Genomic DNA, 22,367 nt, shown 5'->3' on the forward strand with positions numbered 1-22,367 from the left:
AAAGTAAATAAAAAAATAAGTAATTAAAAGAATGTTGCTTCTCGGTGCTGAAATGGGTTCTAGTTCAGCTTGATGCTATGGCAGGTACTAAACCACACCATAGCGCTGGTTTTCAACTAGAACCCCTGGGTGAAGTCACGGACTGACTTGACACACAAAAAAAAAATAAAAAAAAATTTAGTACACATCGCAAAATAACATACTAAAATAAAAGGGGAAAAAAGTAATTACTAGTTTTATTACTGGTACTTGTACTTACCGTAGTTGGTTGGTACACTGACAGCAGCGATAAATCCATAAAAAACAAACTAGGTACCTAATTGATATCAATTTATTATAAACTAGCTGTTCCCGCGCGCTTCGCTTCGCCTTAATAAGTTTTCCCGTGGGAATTCCGGGATAAAAAGTAGCCTATGTTCTTTCCCAGGATCTAGACCGTATGTATACCAAATTTCATTCAAATCCGTTCAGTAGTTTTGGCGTGAAAGAGTAACAGACAGACAGACAGACAGACAGACACAGTTACTTTCGCATTTATAATATTAGTTAGGATTAGGATTAGGATAATAAATTTACCGCCTCAAATTTTATAAAGGTTGCGTTCAAAAAATAACACCGGGAACTTTACAAACCCAATCGTATACATTTACGTTCTAGTTCCATCATGGAAGCTCACGAAGTATAGTTTTTTTTATTTCTATGGTGTTGAACCCATTTAAGTAATAAGCACTGAGGAAAAAAACACGTATAGTGCCACAAACTTATCTGTTCCGGTGAGAGCTCACGTAAATGTCTAAAATTTCTTAATTCTTTAAGATGTTAAGTTATCCCGTAATGGTAATTTACCCTTGCGGATTTAATAAACCCATCTAATCTATATCAATATATAATTTATTAGTAAATAATGAGATATGGACCAATTTAGTGAACTGTCACCGGAACATATAAGTTTGTCGCACTCTAATAAGTACCTACCTACAATGCTTATAACATTTTTTAAATTTGTTATAAGTAGTTAAAATGAGTTAAAAGTTATTTGGCCTTGATATTTTATTGCACCTTTGCAGGTTGACTGGTCGAAAATGATTTAAGAATGAAGTCTACATTTGTAATCTTAGTTTACATGCCTTCATTTTATATTCCCCGGAAGCCGGAAGAAGTAAGTTGCAACTTATGGCAGCATTTGCTGAGCTCGGGGCCTTTTTGGCCAACACAGACTGGCTACAATAATTTACGTTTTGTGTGTAGGTACCTATTATTTATTTGATTTATTTTCTTTATTTGTGTACTTAACTATACTTATATTTATGTATTTTATGTTGTTTTTGTGTGTATTACGTAGTTATTTCTTTTATTTTTTGTTTAAGAACCTGTAAGTATTTAATTTATAAGGTTGTTTGTATGTGTGTGTCTGTGTATCGGTGCTGTACCAGATAATCGGGGGTTTCTATCTTTTGTTTTATAAGTAAGTCCATACTATTTCTTACCAACTATTTGTAGGGCATTGTGCTTGCAATAAGTACCTATTTCATCATCATCATCAGCCTTCTATCGCCCACTGTTGGGTATAGTACCTATTTACCTACTTTCTATTTTCCTCCTCCTTTGAAGTGGGAATGGAACCTGTGTTCATCCTAACTAATATTATAAATGCGAAAGTAACTGTGTCTGTCTGTCTGTTACGCTTTCACCATAGACTAGAATATTATAGCTTTTACGCCAAAACTACTGAACGGATTTTAATGAAATTTGCTATACTTACAGATGGTCTAGTCCCAGGGAAAGAACATAGGCTACTTTTTATCCCGGAATATCCACGGGAACACTTTTTAAGGCGAAGCGAAGCTCGCAGGAATAGCTAATAATCATATAACTTTTCCCACATTGCTGGTCCACTGATTTGTGCATTGTGCAAATTTCCTCACGATGTTTTCCTTCACTGTAAGATCAGAATAAATATTGTTCCTAAATTCCCTTTTTTACCCCCAACGGAAAAGAGGGGTGTTATAAGTCTAACTTGTCTGTGGTGGCGTAGCTTAGTTATAAACGGCTGAACCGATTTTCGATAGGTTTTTGAAAGGTCATAAGTAATGTTACTCTAAGAACACTAGTGTCGAATGTAGGGGAATTTGAAATTGTTGGTTGGGTTATATCAAGAACTAATGTATCTAAGTATTTTGGGCTTTGTATAAAAACAGGCTGTGTAGGCTATGTGCATTATGATAGGACGACTAATAACAATAATCAAACCACAAGTAGAGTATAATAAGTCATATTAGTTTATTAACTAAGTAAAATAAAATTACCTAAACATTTTCTTTCACCAAATTAATATTACGGAGAAACCAGATCCATCACAGATTACTAAAGCCATTGATTTTATTAAAACAATGTTATTCGTATTATTTTATGGTTATAAACGCATTTAAGCATTTATGCAAGCGAATACTGGTACTCTAAATTGTGGAAATACCTCTATAACAAATTAATAAAGCTATGACTCAATACGATGAATTGCGGTGTTATACATGTTGTTGCAAAAAGGGTATACCAAGCCGAAACCTACATGTGCAGCATGTTATATTGAGCCCGAAAATAAAATCAGAATTACAAAATTCGCGTACCAACATTCTATGAAAAAAAAAAACTCGAATTTTAAATTTTTCATTTCATTTTCGGGCTTAAATATACCATGCCGTTTTGCAACACCCTGTATGTAGTAAATTAAGGCTATATTATGTTCAATTATCGTCCGCAGCCTCCCTTGGCGCAGGCGGACCGCTTGGGAGCCTTGTAGCTTGAGGTCGACGCGCCCCCACTCAATGGGAGGTAGCCTGGAAACAGAAATCAAAGTCAAAGTTAAAGTCAAATGTTTTTATTCAGCGTATACCCTACCTACATACATTATGCACAGGATTGTAATCCCCGAAGGGGTAGTAAGCGCTTCTTGATGTTACATTTGTAGTCACTTGATAGGTCGCAAGCCGTATCGCTGTTATTTAATAATAAGGTACAATGCACTTAGGGCAGGTACATCTAGAATCTAGATGTGGCAGGATCCTCACGATGTTTTCCTTCACCGTAAGAGCGGTGGAGATACCGGTACTTACATTGTACTTAAATTCCAAAGAACTCATTGGTACCTACATGTCAGCGTCGGGATTCGCACCTGCATCTCTGGCGTGAGAAGCGAGCGCCTACCCGACTGAGCTACCACCGCTCTGACAAACACAGCTTTGGTGGATTCGTTCATTCTAATCAGATATGTTTATGTAAGTGCCATGATGCCATCAGAGAAATCCACTTATAAAAAATATCCTGTGTGTTTGTTGTAATGAACAAACGGGCAGGCTTCAGGGAGCTTTTCTTCCAGAAATGTGGTATACTACGTTGCTATGGTCGCGTTTGATATCCATATATCATACTCATAAGTCCACTGGATTTCTTTCACATCATCGCAGCATAGTAAGTACATCTCTGGTGAAAAGGCAGCCTCAACATAGGCCATTGTCTTTGGACAAAAACTGGCCAACTCTCCCATTGTAAAAAATATAGATGCTAAACCGTTTTGCACGAATCCCCTCACCACTCACCGTCATCATTGGAGCCGAGCCGCTGTCCGGACGTGGAGCCGTACTTCTCCAGCCGCTCGGCCGCCTCTCGACGTTTGCGCTCCTCTTTCTGTGGAGTTGTGAAGAGGACTTTGTGAGATTAGGGCGGAAAGTTGAGCATAAGCTACGTCAAAAAAAAAAAACGTTTATTGACACCATGTAAAACGGGCAAGTAGGTATACAAGAAATGAACAGTAGGTAAGTTGGTTTACAGAGTAAAATAGAAAGCAGTAAGAAGGAATCTCACACTAGGCACAGCCTGTTTCGTGAGAACCAGTAGGCCATGTAGATTGCATTTAGTGCGCTTTGAGAGGCCTACGTCTAGCAGTGGACGGCAATAAAAAAAAAAAAATAAAAAAAAATAGGATGATGATGATGACAATGATAAGCTAGTGTTATTGTAAAAAATTAGTAAAAGGTAATATTTTGTCTGAGAGTTGTTAGTGGCTGAACCTAGCTCAGTAGGAATGGAGCTTTGTGGATATTAATACATACATAATGCTCACGACTGTAATCCCCGAAGGCGTAGTCAGAGGTGACTCGCGAGCACCGCACAAGTCACCCGTTTTTCGTGTTACATTACCTATTTGTACTCATGTGAAGGGCGCGAGCCGTATCGCCATTTTAGAATAAGTACAATGTACTTACTGTATACATCTAGAATCTAGATCTATAACGATCCCAAATATCGATTCAAGCTAAAAAATCTAGTCCTGGCCATAACTCAGTCGGCAGCGAACTCAAATTTCAAATTCAAATTTCAAATTTATTTATTTCATATAACATAACATAACAACAAAACAGAACATAAAATTAGAAATAAAATAAGTAAGTAGGTACGGTACACAAACAAAATACTTATATATGTGGTTATACAATTACAGTTTTGTTATGTCAAGTGCGTTCTTGTACAAATGACGACAATTAGTTTGATCCTCACACTAGGCGTACCCGTATCGTGAGGATCAGGTACACGAGGTAACAGTTTTGGTCGGAACACGCGCTTAAACTAAAGTTAATACTAAATTATATAATAATACATACATTTACAATTATACATGAAATGTGATGATTTATGTGTGTTAAGGAACTAGGTACTTATTAGAAACTGTGTTTGTAGTTATAATACTTTAAATTATAGATTTTCTGACTAATACGTAAAATTAAGATTTTTCTATTGGAGCCGTAAAAACAATTCTTCAGTCTGACTGTAGGTAAGGTTTAGGAGCCAGTTACTTAGTATCTTTATAGCATCTCTTAAAGTACAGGATTTTATATCGCAGAGCTTACTAATTTTATTGTACAAAAATGCGGAAATAAAAGGATCAAAGCGTTGTGCGAAATAAGTTTTAACCAACGGTACCGCTATTTTGAAATTTCTGCTATTCATCATGTGATGGTACTTATCTGATCGAAGTACGGTCCCATGTGTGGATACTGTGCTTTTTAGGATAAAAAGTTTACGTATGCTAAGGACGCTCGCTTCTCTGTACAGATCAGTGGTTGGATACCTATGTGGCTTCCTGAACATTGTTTTGAGGACAGCTCTCTGCGCTCTTTCAACTTGAATCATAGTTGTCTTGGCTGCGTTACCCCAACACGAAATACAATATGTCAGCAAGGAATGGCATAATGCATAATACACCATTTTCATCACATCATTGGAAGCCGCATTACGAAGGTTACGGAAGATGTAAATGCATTTGCGAACTTGACCAGACAGTTTAGTTATGTGGTGTTTGAATGTGAGTTTACTGTCGATCATTACGCCTAAGTATCGAATGACATCACACCGGGCTATTGCAGAGCAGTCACATTCAGAGGCACTATTAGAACATGTGTGGATCTTGATGCTTGCCAATTCGGGACCTGGTGCAGATGCGTCGGAAATGTGAAAGAAAATGAATTTAGTTTAGTTAGTGTTAATAGGTTCCTTTGAAGCCACGATGCCACTTCATCCATTCCCGCTTCGGCTGCCAAGTGAACCTGTTCCCAGCTGTTTGCATGATAAAGCAAGACTGTATCATCAGCATAACAGATTATTTCAGCGTTACCCAGGGTAAGTTTGTGGATATCATTCATGTAGATTAAGAAGAGTGTTGGTCCTAAAATACTTCCCTGGGGAACACCAAAACGTACTGGTCTTTCACTGCTTTTATATTGACTGATCCTGAGACACTGCCTCCGTTCCATTAGGTAGCTTTTGAACCAGTTTAATCCTATGCCTCTGATACCCATAGCTTCGAGTTTTTTGAGAAGTAAAGTAGTGGAGACAGTGTCGAAAGCCTTAGCAAGATCTAAGAAAACTCCTAGACACTTACTGCTTTTGTCCATTCTAGATGTTACGGAAGATATAAGCAAATTGACGGCGTCTTCGGTGGATTTTCCCTGTCTGAACCCAAACTGCCTATCGGAAATTAGCCCTTGCGTCTCCAAGTACTTGACTAGTCGTTTGTTGACCACTTTTTCAAGTAGTTTAGAAAAAATACTCAGAAGCGATATCGGTCGATAGTTTTCTGGACAGTCTTTGGGGCCGTCCTTGTGAATAGGGCAGACTGATGCAATTTTCCAACTATCGGGAAAAACACCGGACGAGATGCTCATGTTGAAAATTGCTGTTAAAGGAACCACGATACTGGATGATATTTGTTTAATAAGGTAACCATTCAATTCATCTACTCCTGGTGCCTTATCGTTTTGCAGGTTTTTGATGAGAAACTCGACTTCTACGACATCTGTAGGATCGATAAACAGGGAGTGCAACTGCGAGCTACCCACTTCCGATGTCGCTGCCAAAGCTTCTTCGTTTGTTTCACTTTGCCTGAGAATGCGGTCAGCAAGACTCTCCCCAATGCTAGAGAAGTAACGGTTACATTCTTCAACTGACTTCTGTGGGTCGCTAGCATGGGTTAACAGGTCTGTAGTGTTTGATTTCGAATTTCTAATTTGACAAATGTCCTTAACAACTTTCCACAGTTTTTTTGAGTTTCCTTGACAGTCTCTTAGTTGTTGCTCTTCATATTTGGTTTTAAGATTAGTTAAAAGGTTTTTACAGAAATTACGGTAGCGTAGGTAAACTAACTTAAGCATATCGTCTTTAGGGTTCTTCCTGGATTTCATATGCAGTTTGTCTCGATGCTTGATGCATCTTATTAATCCAGGGGTAATCCAAGGTTTCAAGTTGAAATTGGACCTACAAACTGTTTTTCCAATGGGAACATAGCCAAATAAAGCACCATAGAATGTGTCACTGACCTCTTTCTGTTCCTCGGCGGCTCTCTGTGACGCTGCTAGTAACAGTTGTTGTTGCTTCTCCCGAGCTCGCTGGATCGCCTCCATGCGCGCCATCGCCTTGTCCGGGTCTGAAACACAAATGGTAATGTGAAATAATACACCATTCTAATCCACCATTTAAATCTAGTACCTAGGGCCACTTGCAGAAACATATTAAATCTAGATTTAGTGTCAAATCTCGATTTAAGAAACGTCAGTCCATATAAAATTTGAAACGAAATCGAGATTTAACACTAAATCTAGATTTAATATGTTGGTGCAAGTGGCCCTAAATGGATTAACTATTATGACAGAACCCTCACCCTTATGGTACTCAGCATCCTCCCTCGCCTGCTTCCACGCATCAATCTTGGGCTTCAGCTTACTGGCAGCATAGAGGCCGAGCGCGGAGGCACCGACCAGGTACCAGCCATATGAGGCCAGGAATTGGAACACTGGAATATTTATAGTGAAGAGGATTAAAATAAAATAATAAAAATTCGTTTATTTGAATAACCAACAAAGACACATATAAATTGTTAAAACCTTGGCCCTCAAACTAGGATTCCCTGTGCTATGAGGACCAGGACCCGTTGTTGATTAAGTAACTAATTTAAAAGTGCCTATTAGAATCATATAGGTATATTACAAAAGTTAAATGCTTACTTGCTAATTAGGGATATACTTTAACTTTAACCTTATTATACGACATTTATTTAAGATTTATTTACGATATTTAAGACATAAAATATCTATTGGTTTCAACTGGTAGGTACATACTTAATTAATTAAAAAAAACAGTTATTGAATATTTGTTTTCATAAAGTCTGTTCACACAAAACAGCTCATTGGTGGCAATAAAATATATGATTTGATTTGAGAGATCAGTTTTCTTTCATGTTGCAAATAGAACCTTGAGTCCTTGCATCAATGTATTTTTACATGTTCAGCAATTTTGACAAAATAGGCATATCTTAGTAATAGTACGTACTGGTCTGGTTCTAGTGTTAGTCACCATGTTGAAAGGTTGATTAACATCATTGTTCAGTTGTAAATAGGTATCAATAGATGTCATAGGCAGTTCCATAGGCCAATCAGTATGTAAATGTGTATAATTACCAATAATTTAATAATAGATGTGTTAATTTATTTTGTAGATATAGATATCTTTTTCTGTCTTTTGCAAAATTGAGACAGAAATCGGAAGTTTTGTAATGTGACCTAGTTAAAAAGATCAAATCATAGCTTAATTAGCATTTACCTTTACAAATTGTTTAATGAAATTAAATATAAAATTTACCAAACGTAACCGGATTAAAGAACCCGGTCTGCTCTTCTTCTTCAATGAGGGGATCCATTTTTCAAGAGAACTTTACTTTGTGATCAACAGGGCCCTGGAAAAATCAAAATAATGGATTTCACAAAATTTTATCAACCCACTTCCTCTTATGTCTGATAACAGGTCAATTTGACAAGATATTACACAAATTAATGACCTAGGTTTTCGATGATTACATTAAAATTTTTCAATACATTGATATTATAATATTGTAGTAGAAATACTTGAAATTTTACTAATTTCTTAAAACCAAAACTTACCAAAAATTCTCGAAGTAGCGTTGGTTGACGTGTTTTTATTTGGTTTGTACCTGTCAGTGTCAGCCTATCATATCTGACATTTCCTTCCTGTCACAAAAACCACAGGTTTTTTTAATGCCTATTCTGAGATTTGCTGCCGAGATTGACGTCACCTGCCCGTCGCGCGTCGTCGGTAACTGAAGTTGGCCCACTTTCTTATCAGTTATTACAGCTTGCAACACCACCTGTCAGAATGTCAATCAATGTCAAATGCTCAATTTTGAGGTTATAATAAATTTCGCAATCTCTCACGACATGTTATGGTTGAAATTCAAAGGCTTTTTTAATGTAAAACCTAGTTCAGACACACTAAAAAACTTCACACACACAAACTTGAAACTCAAGCGGCATCAATGGATTGCGGAATTATTATCATCGGTCAATAACACTGAAAAAACTGCGGCAATGTCTTCAGCGTTCAAATTTCGGCTTCTCTTTCGGGATTTGGCCGCGATGAGGATGTGGGGGCTTTGGTCGAGGAGCTACCTGCTCAGTACAGTGGCCAAAAGGTGTAGAAAAGACCGGTTTTTAGAAATTTTTCAAGTTTTTCGTCAGACCTTTTTGAGGCCTAAAAGGACCCTTCTGCTGTCGGGTACAGCTGCGTACCACCGCTCAGATGACTATGATGAGGATGCGTTTGGAGCCTGCAACGCTGACATTACTGATGAATTTTTAGAGGTAACTTTGAGTATGTTGGTCTAAGTGAAAAGTTATGGAATAATCCCCAAGGTTACGAGGTGATTCTGATAACAGAAGATGTCGCTAATACATCTTGTTTATTTACTTTCTAAGATTATGTAAAGATTTCTAAGTATCTGATGGACACAAGGTCCATACATATTGAGTATGTATACCAACAACTTATAATTCAAATTAAACTCCAAACTTTTACTTAAAATAATATATTTGTTTTGATTTTATGACCTTCAAAGCTCTTTACTTTTTTTTATAAATTTATTTATAATGTACATTAAATACTAATCCTTTATAATCTCATAAAAATATTCACACCAATTTGTTTTAAAAAATTTTCCCAAACTTATTTGTAATTGAAATAAAATCCCCATATTTCAGCATTTAATAACGGATCTAGACTATGTGGATGTGCTGGTGCAACAGACGCTGTACTGCCAGCGCTGCGGGAAGCGCCTCGTGCTGGAGAAAAAGATGTCGGGGATCAGCTACTGCCGGTATGTATTTTGATTCAAACTTAATGGACTATTGAAATGGCAAAGAAACAGTTTTATGTAAAATGCATAAGGTGGAAAAAAAATAGTTTTTTAGACAGAGCTACAAATATTTTTCACATTGTAAATTTTTCATCCTCATGCCGAACTACCTACCAAAGTTATTACCTACTACTTTCTAAACTTACTAAATGGAGCATGCTACATTTTGTCAGGACTTTTTTGCTAAGTTATCACAACCTGTACTAAAATATCCCTGCACTGCAGGTAAAGTTAAATAATAATAATATCTTAATTAAGCTACAGTTTTGTATAAAAAACAAAACTGTATCTAAACTAATATCAAAATTTATGGTAGAAAGAAAGGGGGCCCTTTGCCCAGCAATAAAAAAACAAATAGGCTAAATACCATCTAACTTAGCATCCCATCATGAATATTTCAGCTGCGACAAGCCGCTCCGGGGCCCCACTCCAGACGAGGGCTGGGAGCCGTTCCTAGAGGCCGAAGATGTTGTCATCTGGAGAAGGGAGTACAAGCGCGGGAAGGGACTGTATGCATATAAAGGTATGTGTAGAGGTAGTAAGGAAATATGTATATTCAACCTACCTGCTAAAGACAAACTGAATACCTAAATAAAAAATATACCATAAAAGACTTAAAATTTGCAACTTGTGAACATCTGGTTGTAACAATATGGGGAATTCACAAATAGGTACATACACCTTTTTCAGCAAAAGTTGTACAAAATGAATAATTTTCTTTCTACCACCCTTTCATATTTAAAATTTCATTATCACAAATAAAAGGAGATTGCATAATTTTAGATAATGTTTTTATTTAAGCTCTAGACTCTGAAAAAGATACCTACTTGTGATTATCTTATGGTTATGGTATACAACTGATTTATTACTATGTACAGTCAGTTTCATAATACACTTTTGTTTACTTGTCAAGTAATCATCAATGTTTGAATGAATTAATAGGCGGCTTGTGAGTTTGATAAGATACAAATGTGTAAAGCTACTTATGAAACTGACTGTACATTGTAATAAATAAGTGTTATTAAATATATTGCATTTCTAAGCCGTACATTTTAATAATGTATGCTTTGATTTATTATAACTTAGTTGCAGCAATAAAGATTATTTTACTATCAACAAATAGATATTACCAACCAAGATAAAATATTTTATAAGTATTACAAGATATTACAGACAACTTCTTTCTTTTGATAATCCGACAGCATAGCTTGTTCGGATTAGCGAGACTATATAAATATTTAATGTACTTTTTTTAAAACAAAACACAACACTGACTGCTTTGATAATCCGCCATGGGTAGCGCATATTCGGATTAACGAGACCTGTGTTTTTTACTAATAAACTTCTAATAAACAAAACCACTAACCCGTCACCCTCCAACAGTATACGGCCGCTACAACGAGCTTCAAGCAGAACACTTCGCGTCTATCCAACTCGACGTGGACTACCGTCGCACGTGGGACGACGCGGCGGCGGCGCTGGCCGTGGTGCAGGAGCGCGCGCGCGGCGTGCCCGGCCAGGCGCTGCTGCACTGGGAGGTCGTTTGGCCGGTCAGTTGTACAAAGCTTAACTTTTATCTGTTAACCTTAATTTTGCAGATTATAAAGTGCTCGGATTGTCCTCTACAAGATTTACACAGTTGCTTATAAAGTTTCTTTGAATCTTAATTGGGCGGATTATCGAAGTGTCCGGATTGTCATAAGCACGGTTTAGTAACTAAAAAGTTTGAATTTAGAAATGTATTTAAAAGTTCGTAACATTACTGTCCTGTTTAAAACTTTCGTGGATACCTACTTGCATTATTTTATTTTTTGACCGAATTACCGCAATTACCTAATAATTAGGGTTCCGGATTAACGAAACCACACCGTATATTCATTATTTGACAAAACGGAAACCTAACAAAATCTGAAGTATACAATACTGATAACATTCTAACCTCTATTTCCTGCTACCCACAGAGGGATGACCCAACGGGGACCCTAACCTAACCTCTGAAAGTTCAAAGACACCACACACAACACAACTTAATCTCTATTCCTACCACCCACAGAGGTTATTCACAAACCGCGATTACGTGTACCTGCGGCGTCACAAGCAGTTCACACTCGCGACCAACTCGCGCCACCGGGACAGCATCATCCGCGCGCTGCCCAAGGCCAGGAAGGTATGTCCACTCATATTTACAGCAGAGTCGCGCTAATCCGAACAAAATTTTTTATATTTGCTGGATTGTAAAGGTTGTCAGATTTGTGAGTTGTTTTTTTTTTGCGAGCGTTTTTTTTAAATTTAAATATTAATCACAGTTAAAGTGTCTATCACACTTTAAAGTTAATTTTTTTATTGAATTAAGTACAAAATAGGCCTTTTTACGAAGGCTCTTTATGTCAATAATATCTTTAATAAAGTTACGACATGTTTAGAGTCTGATGATGTCTATTTAACCCTCGCTGCCCAAGCTATGTTTTGCACCATGTGTGAACACATTTAGTTTCATAATATTTTTTTGTATGGTAAACTTTATACCTTTTATTTATCTTCATTCCATTCTAGAAGGACCGAGAGTCATCCAGAAGCAGCGGTCGGCACAGCGAAGAGCGCGAGAATGTTCACTCGCGGGCCAAGAGACGAGCGCTGGAGGAGGAGGCGCGGGGGGCTACGGATGAACCGCAGGTGAGAATAGAGAGGTGGTTGTTGAGAATCAGTAGTTGGAGCTGGCTAATTGAGTATAGACAGTTGGTTGGTGAAAATTTAGAAGTGGCCTGTGAGGATTGTCAGTTCATAATTTAGTAGTTGCTAGTTGGCAAGGGGGAATATAATGTAGTTGAAAGATTAATGCAGTATAGGTGAACTGTTTCGGTTTGGAAATTTCACTTAAAAAATAGTTCTAAATTCTATTTTAGTTGGTCCAAAATCGCTTTTAATAGAACATGAATTAAATCATTTTAATTGTACCTTAAAACATTATTATGTGGGCAATAGAAACTGTTCTATAAATAAACAAACATGCAATAAAAACTGATGATTTGATTTCTATTTTCGCAGGAGAAAGTGAACCGAGTTTTCGTGATAGTTTCCCGCTCTTGCCAGAGCCCGCTCGTGCCGGAGTACAAGCACACGGTGCGGGTGCAGGAGTACTGGAGCCACATGATCGTCAGGACTATAGATGGCGCTGATGAGGTCAGTTTACCTATTCATTCTGTTATTAATTAATATATTGAATCAATCTTTTAGGGCCACTTGCAGAAACATATTAAATCTAGATTTAGTGTCAAATCTCGATTTAAGAATCAGGTCAGTCCATATAAAATTTGACACTAAATCGAGATTTAACACTAAATCTAGATTTAATATGTTTAAATCTAGATTTAATATGTTTCTGCAAGTGGCCCTTAGTGATTGAAGGTGTGAAACAAAAGTCCCTTGTTCTTCATACTAATGTTTTACTACTAGCAATGTAGAAAGAACAAATATCGTTAGTACAAAACCGGGTAATGTAGTAAGAAACTTTTGATCTTTGCGATGTGCAACTGGTTCCATTACAGTTAGCTAACTAGGTACCTACTAAGAAGTGCAAAAATACTTTCTTAATTAGCCTAATTTCTCCAAATGACCCTTTTGCCTTAGTCTGACCGATCGGACCTTGTGCACTCATAGATTAAATTCAAAATACAACCCTTAAAGAAACTTAATAAAATAATCAGATATACCGTGAAAGACTGTCAAAAATCCATAGGCACTCATACTCATTTATCTATCTATCTATCTCCCAACAGCTAGGCATGGAATACGTGCTAACGTACTTCGACGACGGCGGCATGGGCGGCATGCCGAGCGGCGTGGCGGCGTGGGCGACGGGCCGCGCCGCGCCCGCCTTCTTAGCCAGGATGAGACGGGCCACTGGAGACTATCAGGAGTACTTGGATAAAGAGGCACCGGTGAGTATATTCACCACGTTATGGAGGGTTATGGAGGGGGCGAGAAGCAGCGCAAAAAATCGGTCCAATATATTTTGTAGATAAGGAAGTACACGCTGCGGATCTCTCTCTTCATTGTTATCTAAAGAAACAGATATATAGATAGATGGTGTCATGTGTGATAGCTACCTACCTATCTATCCATCCGTCTATTACATAGATAGATAGGTATAGGCGGCATGGGCGGCATGCCGAGTGGCGTGGCGGCGTGGGCGACGCGCCGCGCCGCGCCCGCCTTCCTCGCACGGATGAGACGCGCCACTGGAGACTATCAGGAGTACCTTGATAAGGAGGCTCCGGTGAGTATATTCACCACATTATGGAGGGTTATGGAAGGAACGAGAAGCAGCGGAAAAAACGGCTCAAATAGCTCCAATAGGGTTTATAGGACCTATCGCAGATTATGCAAAAGTGCAGCGGGCCGAATTGTCATAACATACACGCTGCGGCTGTCACAATGAATCACATTCTTTATTGTAACTTCTAACTACGGCGTCATCTATCTATCCATCTGTATAATTGGTGAAATACCTATGGAATGACTAGCTAATAAGCCAACCAGGCTCACGCCAGAAAGCCAGACGCATTGTCATATAACATGCCCGCATTCCTCGCGCGGATGAAGCGGCACTGGGGACTACCAGGAGTATCTGGATAAAGTAGCTCCGGTGAGTTTTGCAATACTTCTGCAGGTATATTCTCCACATTATGGAGGGGCGTGGAATGAAAAGCAGCAAAGCTGAACTTTACCAGACTTAATTTCAAAAATCCATTTACATTTGATTTCCATTTGTACATATACCTACCCATTATGTCCAATATGTTTTTTTGTTAATAATCTGTTTGTTTTTTTGTTGCATGCTTTAATGTTTTTGTTTTATGTTTTGTTTTCAGAATAGACCCCCGTTTTTTAAGAACCCTTCCGACAATAGCTCTAAAAATGACAATGTTGATGCTAGCCAAACCACAGTGGTGAGATTCCTGATTCTATCTATCTTTGAAAAGTTATATACATTAGAGCCTCGGTAATCCGAAACCCCCAAAAATCTGGGAAATCTCAATATGTCCGGATTGTCATCTGTATATATTTTATTCATAATGCAAGTTGATTGACGACAGCTAGACGGTACTATGGTGGTAAGCACTAGTTACTCCGCTAACGCATATCGCAATCCATTTTTTGTTCGGATTACCACGATTACTTAAAAATAAGGATCCGGATTAGCGAGGCTCTACTGTATTTCCATAAGTGTTTTTTTTTTAAAGTTAAAACTGCCCTTCTAATCCTAAAACTGCTAAAATTTGTACAGTTAGTATGTGTCGTTTGTATAAACTTTTTACCTTATGTTGGCCGGTGAGTCAAATAAATTTCCTATGATTCAAATAAAGGTCAAATATTATTGTGGTTGAAAATTTATTTAAAATCACTTTATTTAAAATACCTTAAATAACTTATTTTGGGGTTGATTTTGTTTTTACTATAATAAAGCGATGTAAAACTATTGAATAAGAATATAAAAAAATACATGCATATTCCCTTTTTGTAGCTGCTAACTAACAATTGAAAGTTGACAGGAGAAATGCCCTGTTCATGGCAACTCAAAACTTGCAAAATACCAACCAATGTTTTTTTCTACTGCCAAAATACTACAAACAAAACATTTCTCCCCCAAATCGAAATTAGAGCAAAAGAAAGAAATTAAAAACTTCTTTTACTTTGAATTTATTACAAACTAGCTGTTCCCGCGCGCTTCGCTTTGTCTTAAAAAGGTTTCCCGTGGAGATTCCGGGATAAAAAGTAGCCTATGTTCTTTCCCATATGTATACCAAAACATTCAATTTCGTTCAGTAGTTTTGACGTGAAAGAGTAACAGACAGACAGACAGACACAGTTACTTTCGCATTTATAATATTAGTTAGGAGCCGTCTAAAGTTGTAATAACTTAAACATACGTAATAGTAACTGGCGTTATAAGTTGAGCTATGATAATTTATATTACAGACGGATAGCACGATTGACGACGTCACAACGCCAACCAATGAATGCACTACCGAACCGGAAACGGAAGTCAAAGATCCAACCGGAAGTGAAACGAGTAACACAGCAATTACAGAAACTAACGAAGATATCTCCACTAATGTCCCAGTTGAGACAGTCATCGAAGAAAAACCACCAGAAGTAATAGACGTCGAGACAGAAGCAGAAGTCGAAATAAAACATGCAAAAGTCCAAACAAAATTAAGCGATAAAGAACCGTCGATACCAATTTGTTCGGAAGACGAAGAAAAACCTAAGAAAAAAGCGAAAAAGACAAAAGTACGCCCAATAAGCAGTGACCAAGATATAGCAGAAAATAGTGCCCTGTTGTTAGACAGCAAAAAGCCACGGAAAGACAAAATCGATCCGGCACAGGTCACTCCGCTAGTCATTGAAAGCAATGAAGATATCGCGGGCAAAGTTGGCAAAAAAATGGGCAAAGTCGATAAAAAATTGGGCAAAAGGGGAAGAACAGAGGAGAAATTGGAGGAAATCCTTGGTGACAACGAACCGGTGATAGAAGACGCGAGTGCGAGTGATAAAGATGCGGAAAGCTGGCAAAGTGATGACACGATAGCACAAAAAAGTCAAAATAGCAGTTTATCTAATGAAACGGTGAGTGTTACCAGTTATACAGTGTGTTGTTTTTCGGACCCGACAAACTTTAAGGGTGGATTCTACGATTCTTCTTTTTTCTCGATGAAAATATTCTTAGGATCCACCCTTAAAGTTTGTCGGGTCCGAAAAACAACACACTGTATAATACATGTTATTACATTTGCAGTTAGAGTAATAGTATGAAACACGATGGGGAGAATATCAGAATATCATGATTTCGTCAGTCGTTTTATAATATACATTATACAATACAGGTGTTACAATTACGGTAATACATTTAAAAGTCACGTGCAAAACGTGCACGGTCATTTATTAAAAATCATCAACAATGCAAAAACTCCAAATTCGTAGAACTAAAGTTGTTCAGAATGACCCACTGAGTCATACTATACCACTTTTGCAATATGTTAGCTGGACTATAACATCTAACCATCTCTTTCTTTCGCAGGAAAACGCCAGCGGGCAAGAAGGAGACGACACTATAGACGAAGCGACGCAAACCAAAGGTGCCTGGTATCGCTATTTGTATCCCTTTTACTATTTCATATGACCTCCCAATGACACTGTCAGAGGTTTTGACAGTTGATTCAAAATGGCGCCCCAAATTCGTTGTGTGATTAAGATTTTGACAGTAGTTGTGTTACGTAAAATCGGTCTTATTTCGTTTCACGGTGCGTAGAATATTATGTTATTTGCGCCGCAAAAAAATAGCATACAGGTGGAATTTCAAATTAAAAATCAAATCTAGGCCTCGAGTGCGAGTTTTTTCACCTATCGATAAGTGAACTCGAAACGCAAATTTGTATGGCGCGGGAGACACGCCACCTAGCGGTAAGTAGCTGTACTAGCTCCGCGCTATACAAATCTGCGTTTTCGATTTCACTTCTCGATAGGTAAAAAAACTCGCACACGAGGTCCTGACATTCACTGGTAAAATGTGCCATCCTGTATTTAACACACAAAATTTTATGTTTACACCGAAGTTACCTCAATACTCGAGAACTACTATTTGGTTTTGAGTTTAGCACAACACTTCTTATTGATTTATTTATAGTTACTGAACAAACATCATAAAAGGTTTTCTATCTTAAAGTCTGTTTCTCAGTTACTAAATCGACAGATTCTGAACGGTTCATCAACAGTCGATTGTCCCGCGATTTAGTGACGTATCGTTATATCGACTATTGATAAACAGTTCAGAATCTGTCAATTTAGTATCTGAGATTAAAAAACAGACTTTAGCCGATATTCGACCACGCGGCCAATCTCTACGTCTACAGGTTTGATAGTTTTTTTTTCACACTTACAAAGTGGCGCTTCTAGCGGAAACTATCATGAAACTTTTGACAGATAATGTATGCGTTTAGGCGCCTCTTTGTTGTATGCGAGAAAACGTAAACATATACAGGGTGTTGCAAAAAGGGTATACTAAGCCGAAACCAGCATGTGCAGCATGTTATATCTAAGCCCGAATCTAAAATCAGAATGTCAAAATTTGCGAAAAAAAAACATTCTCCATAGTAAAAAGTCACGAGACCAACTAAGTTTCTATGGCAAATGTTTTATTTTTATACGGATTTTGAAATTCTGATTTCAGTTTCGGGCTTAGTTATAACATGCTGCACATGCTGATTTCGGCTTAGTATACCCTTTTTGTAACATCCTGTATAGTTTTCGACAAACTATCAAACCTGTAACAACATACCATTTTATAGTCACTAATGCGTATTTAAACCCGTTTCAGATGAAAGAAATGAGTATGACAATCTATACTTCGATTATATTTGCTGAAAACGATTTATATATAAACATAGAAAAATCTAAACAAGAATAAGTAATTCTTAGTATTAAATATTTATTGAAGTAAAATCGAATAAAAATACTTTCGTTACATACGTTTTTTTCTTTGTAGACTTTGTTGTAAATGACCAGCAATTAGGGCCAGTTCATAATAAATAAAAAAAAAGACTTTTATTGTGACTTTAGTTTGCAGAAAGTCTTTAAAATGTAATGTTTATTTTTATAAAATCATTATGAAATGAACAGGAATAAGGATTATGAAGATAAAGTTTTCTATCAAAAGCGATGAAATTCTAAACTAGGCACGCAGGCCAGTCAGTATAATAAGGTATTCTTTTTTATCAAAATGTATTTCTATGGTGTTACATCCTAACTAATATTATAAATGCGAAAGTAACTGTGTCTGTCTGTTACACTTTCGCGCCAAAACTACTGAACGGATTTGAATGAAATTTGCTATACATATGGTCTAGAACCTGAGAAAGAACATAGGCTACTTTTTATCCCGGAATTCCCATGGGAAAACTTTTTAAGGCAAAGCGAAGCGGGAACAGCTATAAAAAATATATTTTGATACAACAACCTAAAACTTGAAATTAGATAGCTCAATAAAATACTGATGAAGAGTACAAAATAGATTAAATTGATAAGTAGCATCATTTAAGGCTGTAACTCAAGCTCACTAGCGCCGCCAATAGGGAGAAAAACTAAAAGCTAATCACAGATGGCGCCTTAGGCGACTGTGCCTAATTCCCCAGTTCTAATTGGTTGGTTCAGTCGCCATTTTTTCTCCCCAACAATGTAATTGGTCAGAACCTGAAAGGCACACTCGCTGGTGCTGCCAAAGTTTCATTTGTTTTTCTTCCCCATTGAAAAACAATGATAACTTCTGTTTATAAGCGTAAAAACTCTTTCGGGAAAACCCAAAACTGTTAGGAAAATCGTCCAGCTTAATACATTATATTACAACCTACATCCTATAAAATAGATATACTTACTAAATAAATATACATAATATTAAAACACTGCCGTGACACAAAATAAATTAGACATATTTTTGAACTTACCTATAAACTGAGTATGTTGGTACATAGCCAAAGATTGTAGTGTAAGTAAGTACCTAGTTTTGATTTTATGTTGAAGCTATTAAAATATTATATAAAGGGCTGGGCATTATGTTTTATACTGTTTTGATAATTTAATTTAGGTATCTTGTCTATAGAACTACTTACAACAAATGCACTTTTAAAATTTTTATTTACAAAATCATAAAGCACCATATTAAAAAAAAACTAATTAACTTTAGACAGCAGGGTTTAGTCAATATTTTTTAACAAAATCAAAAGTAGGTTTTTATAACTTTTGGTAATAGAACAAACTTTTTGTAAGATTTTGTAACAAATTAAGTTTGCTTGTTATATTATTATGACAACTAGTGCTAATCATTTTGAAGCGGCGAAAAGGGAACTAACCAAACTGTCAATTGTAAGTACTTATAGGTTTATGATTGATTAGTTGATAACTACACCCACGGGCAATGAAATAGTTCCACTCACAAAATTCCGACAGAAAACGACGTCAATTTTTTCAAAAATTTAATTTAAAATTTTAACAAGCTATTAACGTTTTTAGTTGGTAATATCCTGATGCTCCGTTAAATGTACTTCAATGTTGCAGAAGGAGTCATTAAGCTAGCCTTTTCCGTTTTTAGGAGTAATTTGGTGATTTTCTCAGTGGAACCTTTTCATTGCCCGTGAGTGTATTATTTTTATGAAGTATAATCTTCACTTACCTATAAAACTGTAAAAATTAGAAATATAAGTAGGTGTAAGAACAATAACTAGATACTATAAAAATATATTTACCTTAGAATTAGACATACCCAAGTTTATGGCTTGACTTTTTAAGAGTATTTATGCTTTAATTATTTAATCCGTAAAATCTGTTTTAGTTAATCGCTCACTGTAGTTGGTATGTCAAATTGTTCAAAATGACAAGTTATGTGACCCTCTTTCCGCATACCATACCACTTTAGCTGTATAGCGCTGTAAAGCCTGTCAAATTCATACGAGATATGTCACTTTTAAACACCTGTCGAATGTACCTAAAGTCTGTATTTTAATGTCAGATACTAAATTGACAGATTCTGAACGGTTCATCAACAGTCGATTGTCCTGCTGTCGACAATCACAATCTGTCAATTTAGTATCCTAATAAAAAAGCTTCGCTTTTTGAGATGTTGGTACGACTGCAATTTTACGGATTAAAAAAATTGCGGACGGAAAATAACGAAATTGTGTTTAAATGTAGAAATAGATGTAGTCGCACACACAATGCAATATTAGCGCTTATGTAGCACGTAGTGGGGTTGTGAATTCATTAATAGATTATATGAAATTTTATTCAGAAGTAGGTAACTACTTACCTATTTTGAATAATATCCTTAGATATTTCTTCTATATAAATCTTCGCCAGTTATACAACTTTTAAGCAATCTACTGGTCTGCCTATTTAAAGTGAATTGTTGGCTTACCCTGGAAGATAATATGACAAACTTATAAAAAGTTATATTATACCTTTGTATAAAAAACATACATACAGAGGAATTGAGAACCTCCTCCTTTTTTTGGAGTTGGTTAACTATAAATGAGAAATATAGGTTTCACTAAATGTGGCAATGTACACTTTACCATCCTATCGGGGCCTTGCTTCATTCATTCATTCGATATAATCCTAATCCTAACTATATATATATATACATATATATTATATATATATATATTATAATATACATATTATAAATGCGAAAGTAACTGTGTCTGTCTGTTACTCTTTCACGCCAAAACTACTGGACGGATTGGAATGAAATTTGGTATACATATGGTCTAGACCCTGACAAAGAACATAGGCTACTTTTTGTTCCGGAATTCCCACGGGAAAACTTTTTAAGGCGAAGCGAAGTTCGCGGGAACAGCCAGTTTCAATATAATTTATAAAACATATGCACAAATTTTCTTGTTAAACTGAAATTCCTAGTTTGATTTTTTTCTCCCAAGGACTCAAGTCACTCCATGTTTTTATCTAATTATCTATGGAACCGAATACCTCAAATACAAAATTTGAAGTAAGTCACTGATATCGTTGGACACCCTGTTGTTTAACCTTAATTTATGTAACGTTTAAGCATCATTTAGATTAGTGTACCTGTATTAAGTATTTGTAAATAGTGAAATTATTTCTAAGAAATTAGCATTTAACTTATGCAATTGTTATTAAATTAAGTGTAGAGCTAATAAGAATTCTTCTGTTATTTTTCAGGTGGGAATTTATCTGAAATTATAACTTACAAAATATAATTTAAATACATACATTTCTGTAGATTTTTAGAGGCTTAAAATTATCTATAACTATGTCGATTGATTTTTGATGATCCATTTACCTACACTCGTAATGTATTATCTTAATTTACGCATAATCGATGGCCACAATCGAAATATACTATAAGTATACATACAGTCAAACTATAAAGTCCTGACATCAAAGAGTGCAATTTTGCCAAGACTTTATGATCATCAGTTATTTACTTACTTTTACATACATTTTAAAAATAAAATACCGATTTATTATGGATTTTTAACGGATTTGTTCTTTCATAAATATAACAGATCGATAAAATAAGATCTTAAACAATTAGTTAGGATCCACTTCCGTTTTCACGACTCTATAGTTGGACTGTATAAAACTTCATATAAACTTAAATTAAGTATCTAATCTACTTATCTATATTTTTTTGTAAATACCTACCTTTGATTTTTAGCACAGATAATCATTATAAACCTAGTGAGAATATGAAGTTGTTGACTAGGAAAGTATATCAAATATTGTTACAAAATAAATGTACCTATGTTTTAAAGAAATATCATTCTTTTAATTGCCTCCTTTGGTACGCTAGGCCACTCTTTGAATACTCCTGAAGCCAACTTAGTGCCAATTTCTCCATTGTCGGTTATCTAACCGACAGGGATTGATTAATAAATTAAACGTCATCTCCATATAAAATTCATGACAGATGTGTCAAAAGTTAACCATTACTCCCTGGTTATGCTCTAACCGAGAATGGAGAAATTGGCACTTAGGTACCTACGTAGTAAAAGCATTGTCTATGGTAATAGTGAGTACTTAA

At 36.3% G+C, this 22,367-nt stretch overlaps 2 protein-coding genes across 3 annotated transcripts; one reads left to right on the plus strand and one right to left on the minus strand.

The window, feature by feature from the left end:
- Positions 1-2,256: 2,256 nt before the first annotated feature.
- Positions 2,257-8,624, minus strand: LOC105380639 (selenoprotein S A). Its single transcript, XM_048629730.1, has 6 exons — positions 8,484-8,624; positions 8,185-8,278; positions 7,208-7,339; positions 6,867-6,973; positions 3,594-3,681; positions 2,257-2,834 (listed from the first exon to the last, which is right to left on the minus strand). Exons 2-6 carry the CDS (start codon positions 8,240-8,242, stop codon positions 2,746-2,748), a joined length of 474 nt encoding a protein of 157 aa, XP_048485687.1. The 5' UTR covers positions 8,243-8,278; positions 8,484-8,624; the 3' UTR covers positions 2,257-2,745.
- Positions 8,625-8,701: 77 nt separating this feature from the next.
- LOC105394344 lies at positions 8,702-18,275 on the plus strand. 2 transcript variants are annotated; one of them, XM_048629728.1, is made up of 12 exons: positions 8,702-9,200; positions 9,597-9,712; positions 10,153-10,274; positions 11,135-11,301; positions 11,805-11,918; positions 12,305-12,424; positions 12,797-12,931; positions 13,528-13,689; positions 14,623-14,700; positions 15,731-16,381; positions 16,833-16,890; positions 18,129-18,275. In XM_048629728.1, the coding sequence occupies exons 1-12, from the start codon at positions 8,733-8,735 to the stop codon at positions 18,173-18,175; spliced, it is 2,238 nt and encodes a 745-aa protein (XP_048485685.1). In that variant the 5' UTR covers positions 8,702-8,732; the 3' UTR covers positions 18,176-18,275. The 2 variants fall into 2 exon arrangements, with proteins under 2 accessions (XP_048485685.1, XP_048485686.1); XM_048629729.1 differs by lacking the exon at positions 18,129-18,275 and having other exon boundaries at positions 8,704-9,200; positions 16,833-17,053.
- Positions 18,276-22,367: the final 4,092 nt, after the last annotated feature.

Source organism: Plutella xylostella, chromosome 24 (assembly GCF_932276165.1).
Source record: "Plutella xylostella chromosome 24, ilPluXylo3.1, whole genome shotgun sequence".
In the NCBI taxonomy this organism is placed as follows: Eukaryota; Metazoa; Arthropoda; class Insecta; order Lepidoptera; family Plutellidae; genus Plutella; species Plutella xylostella.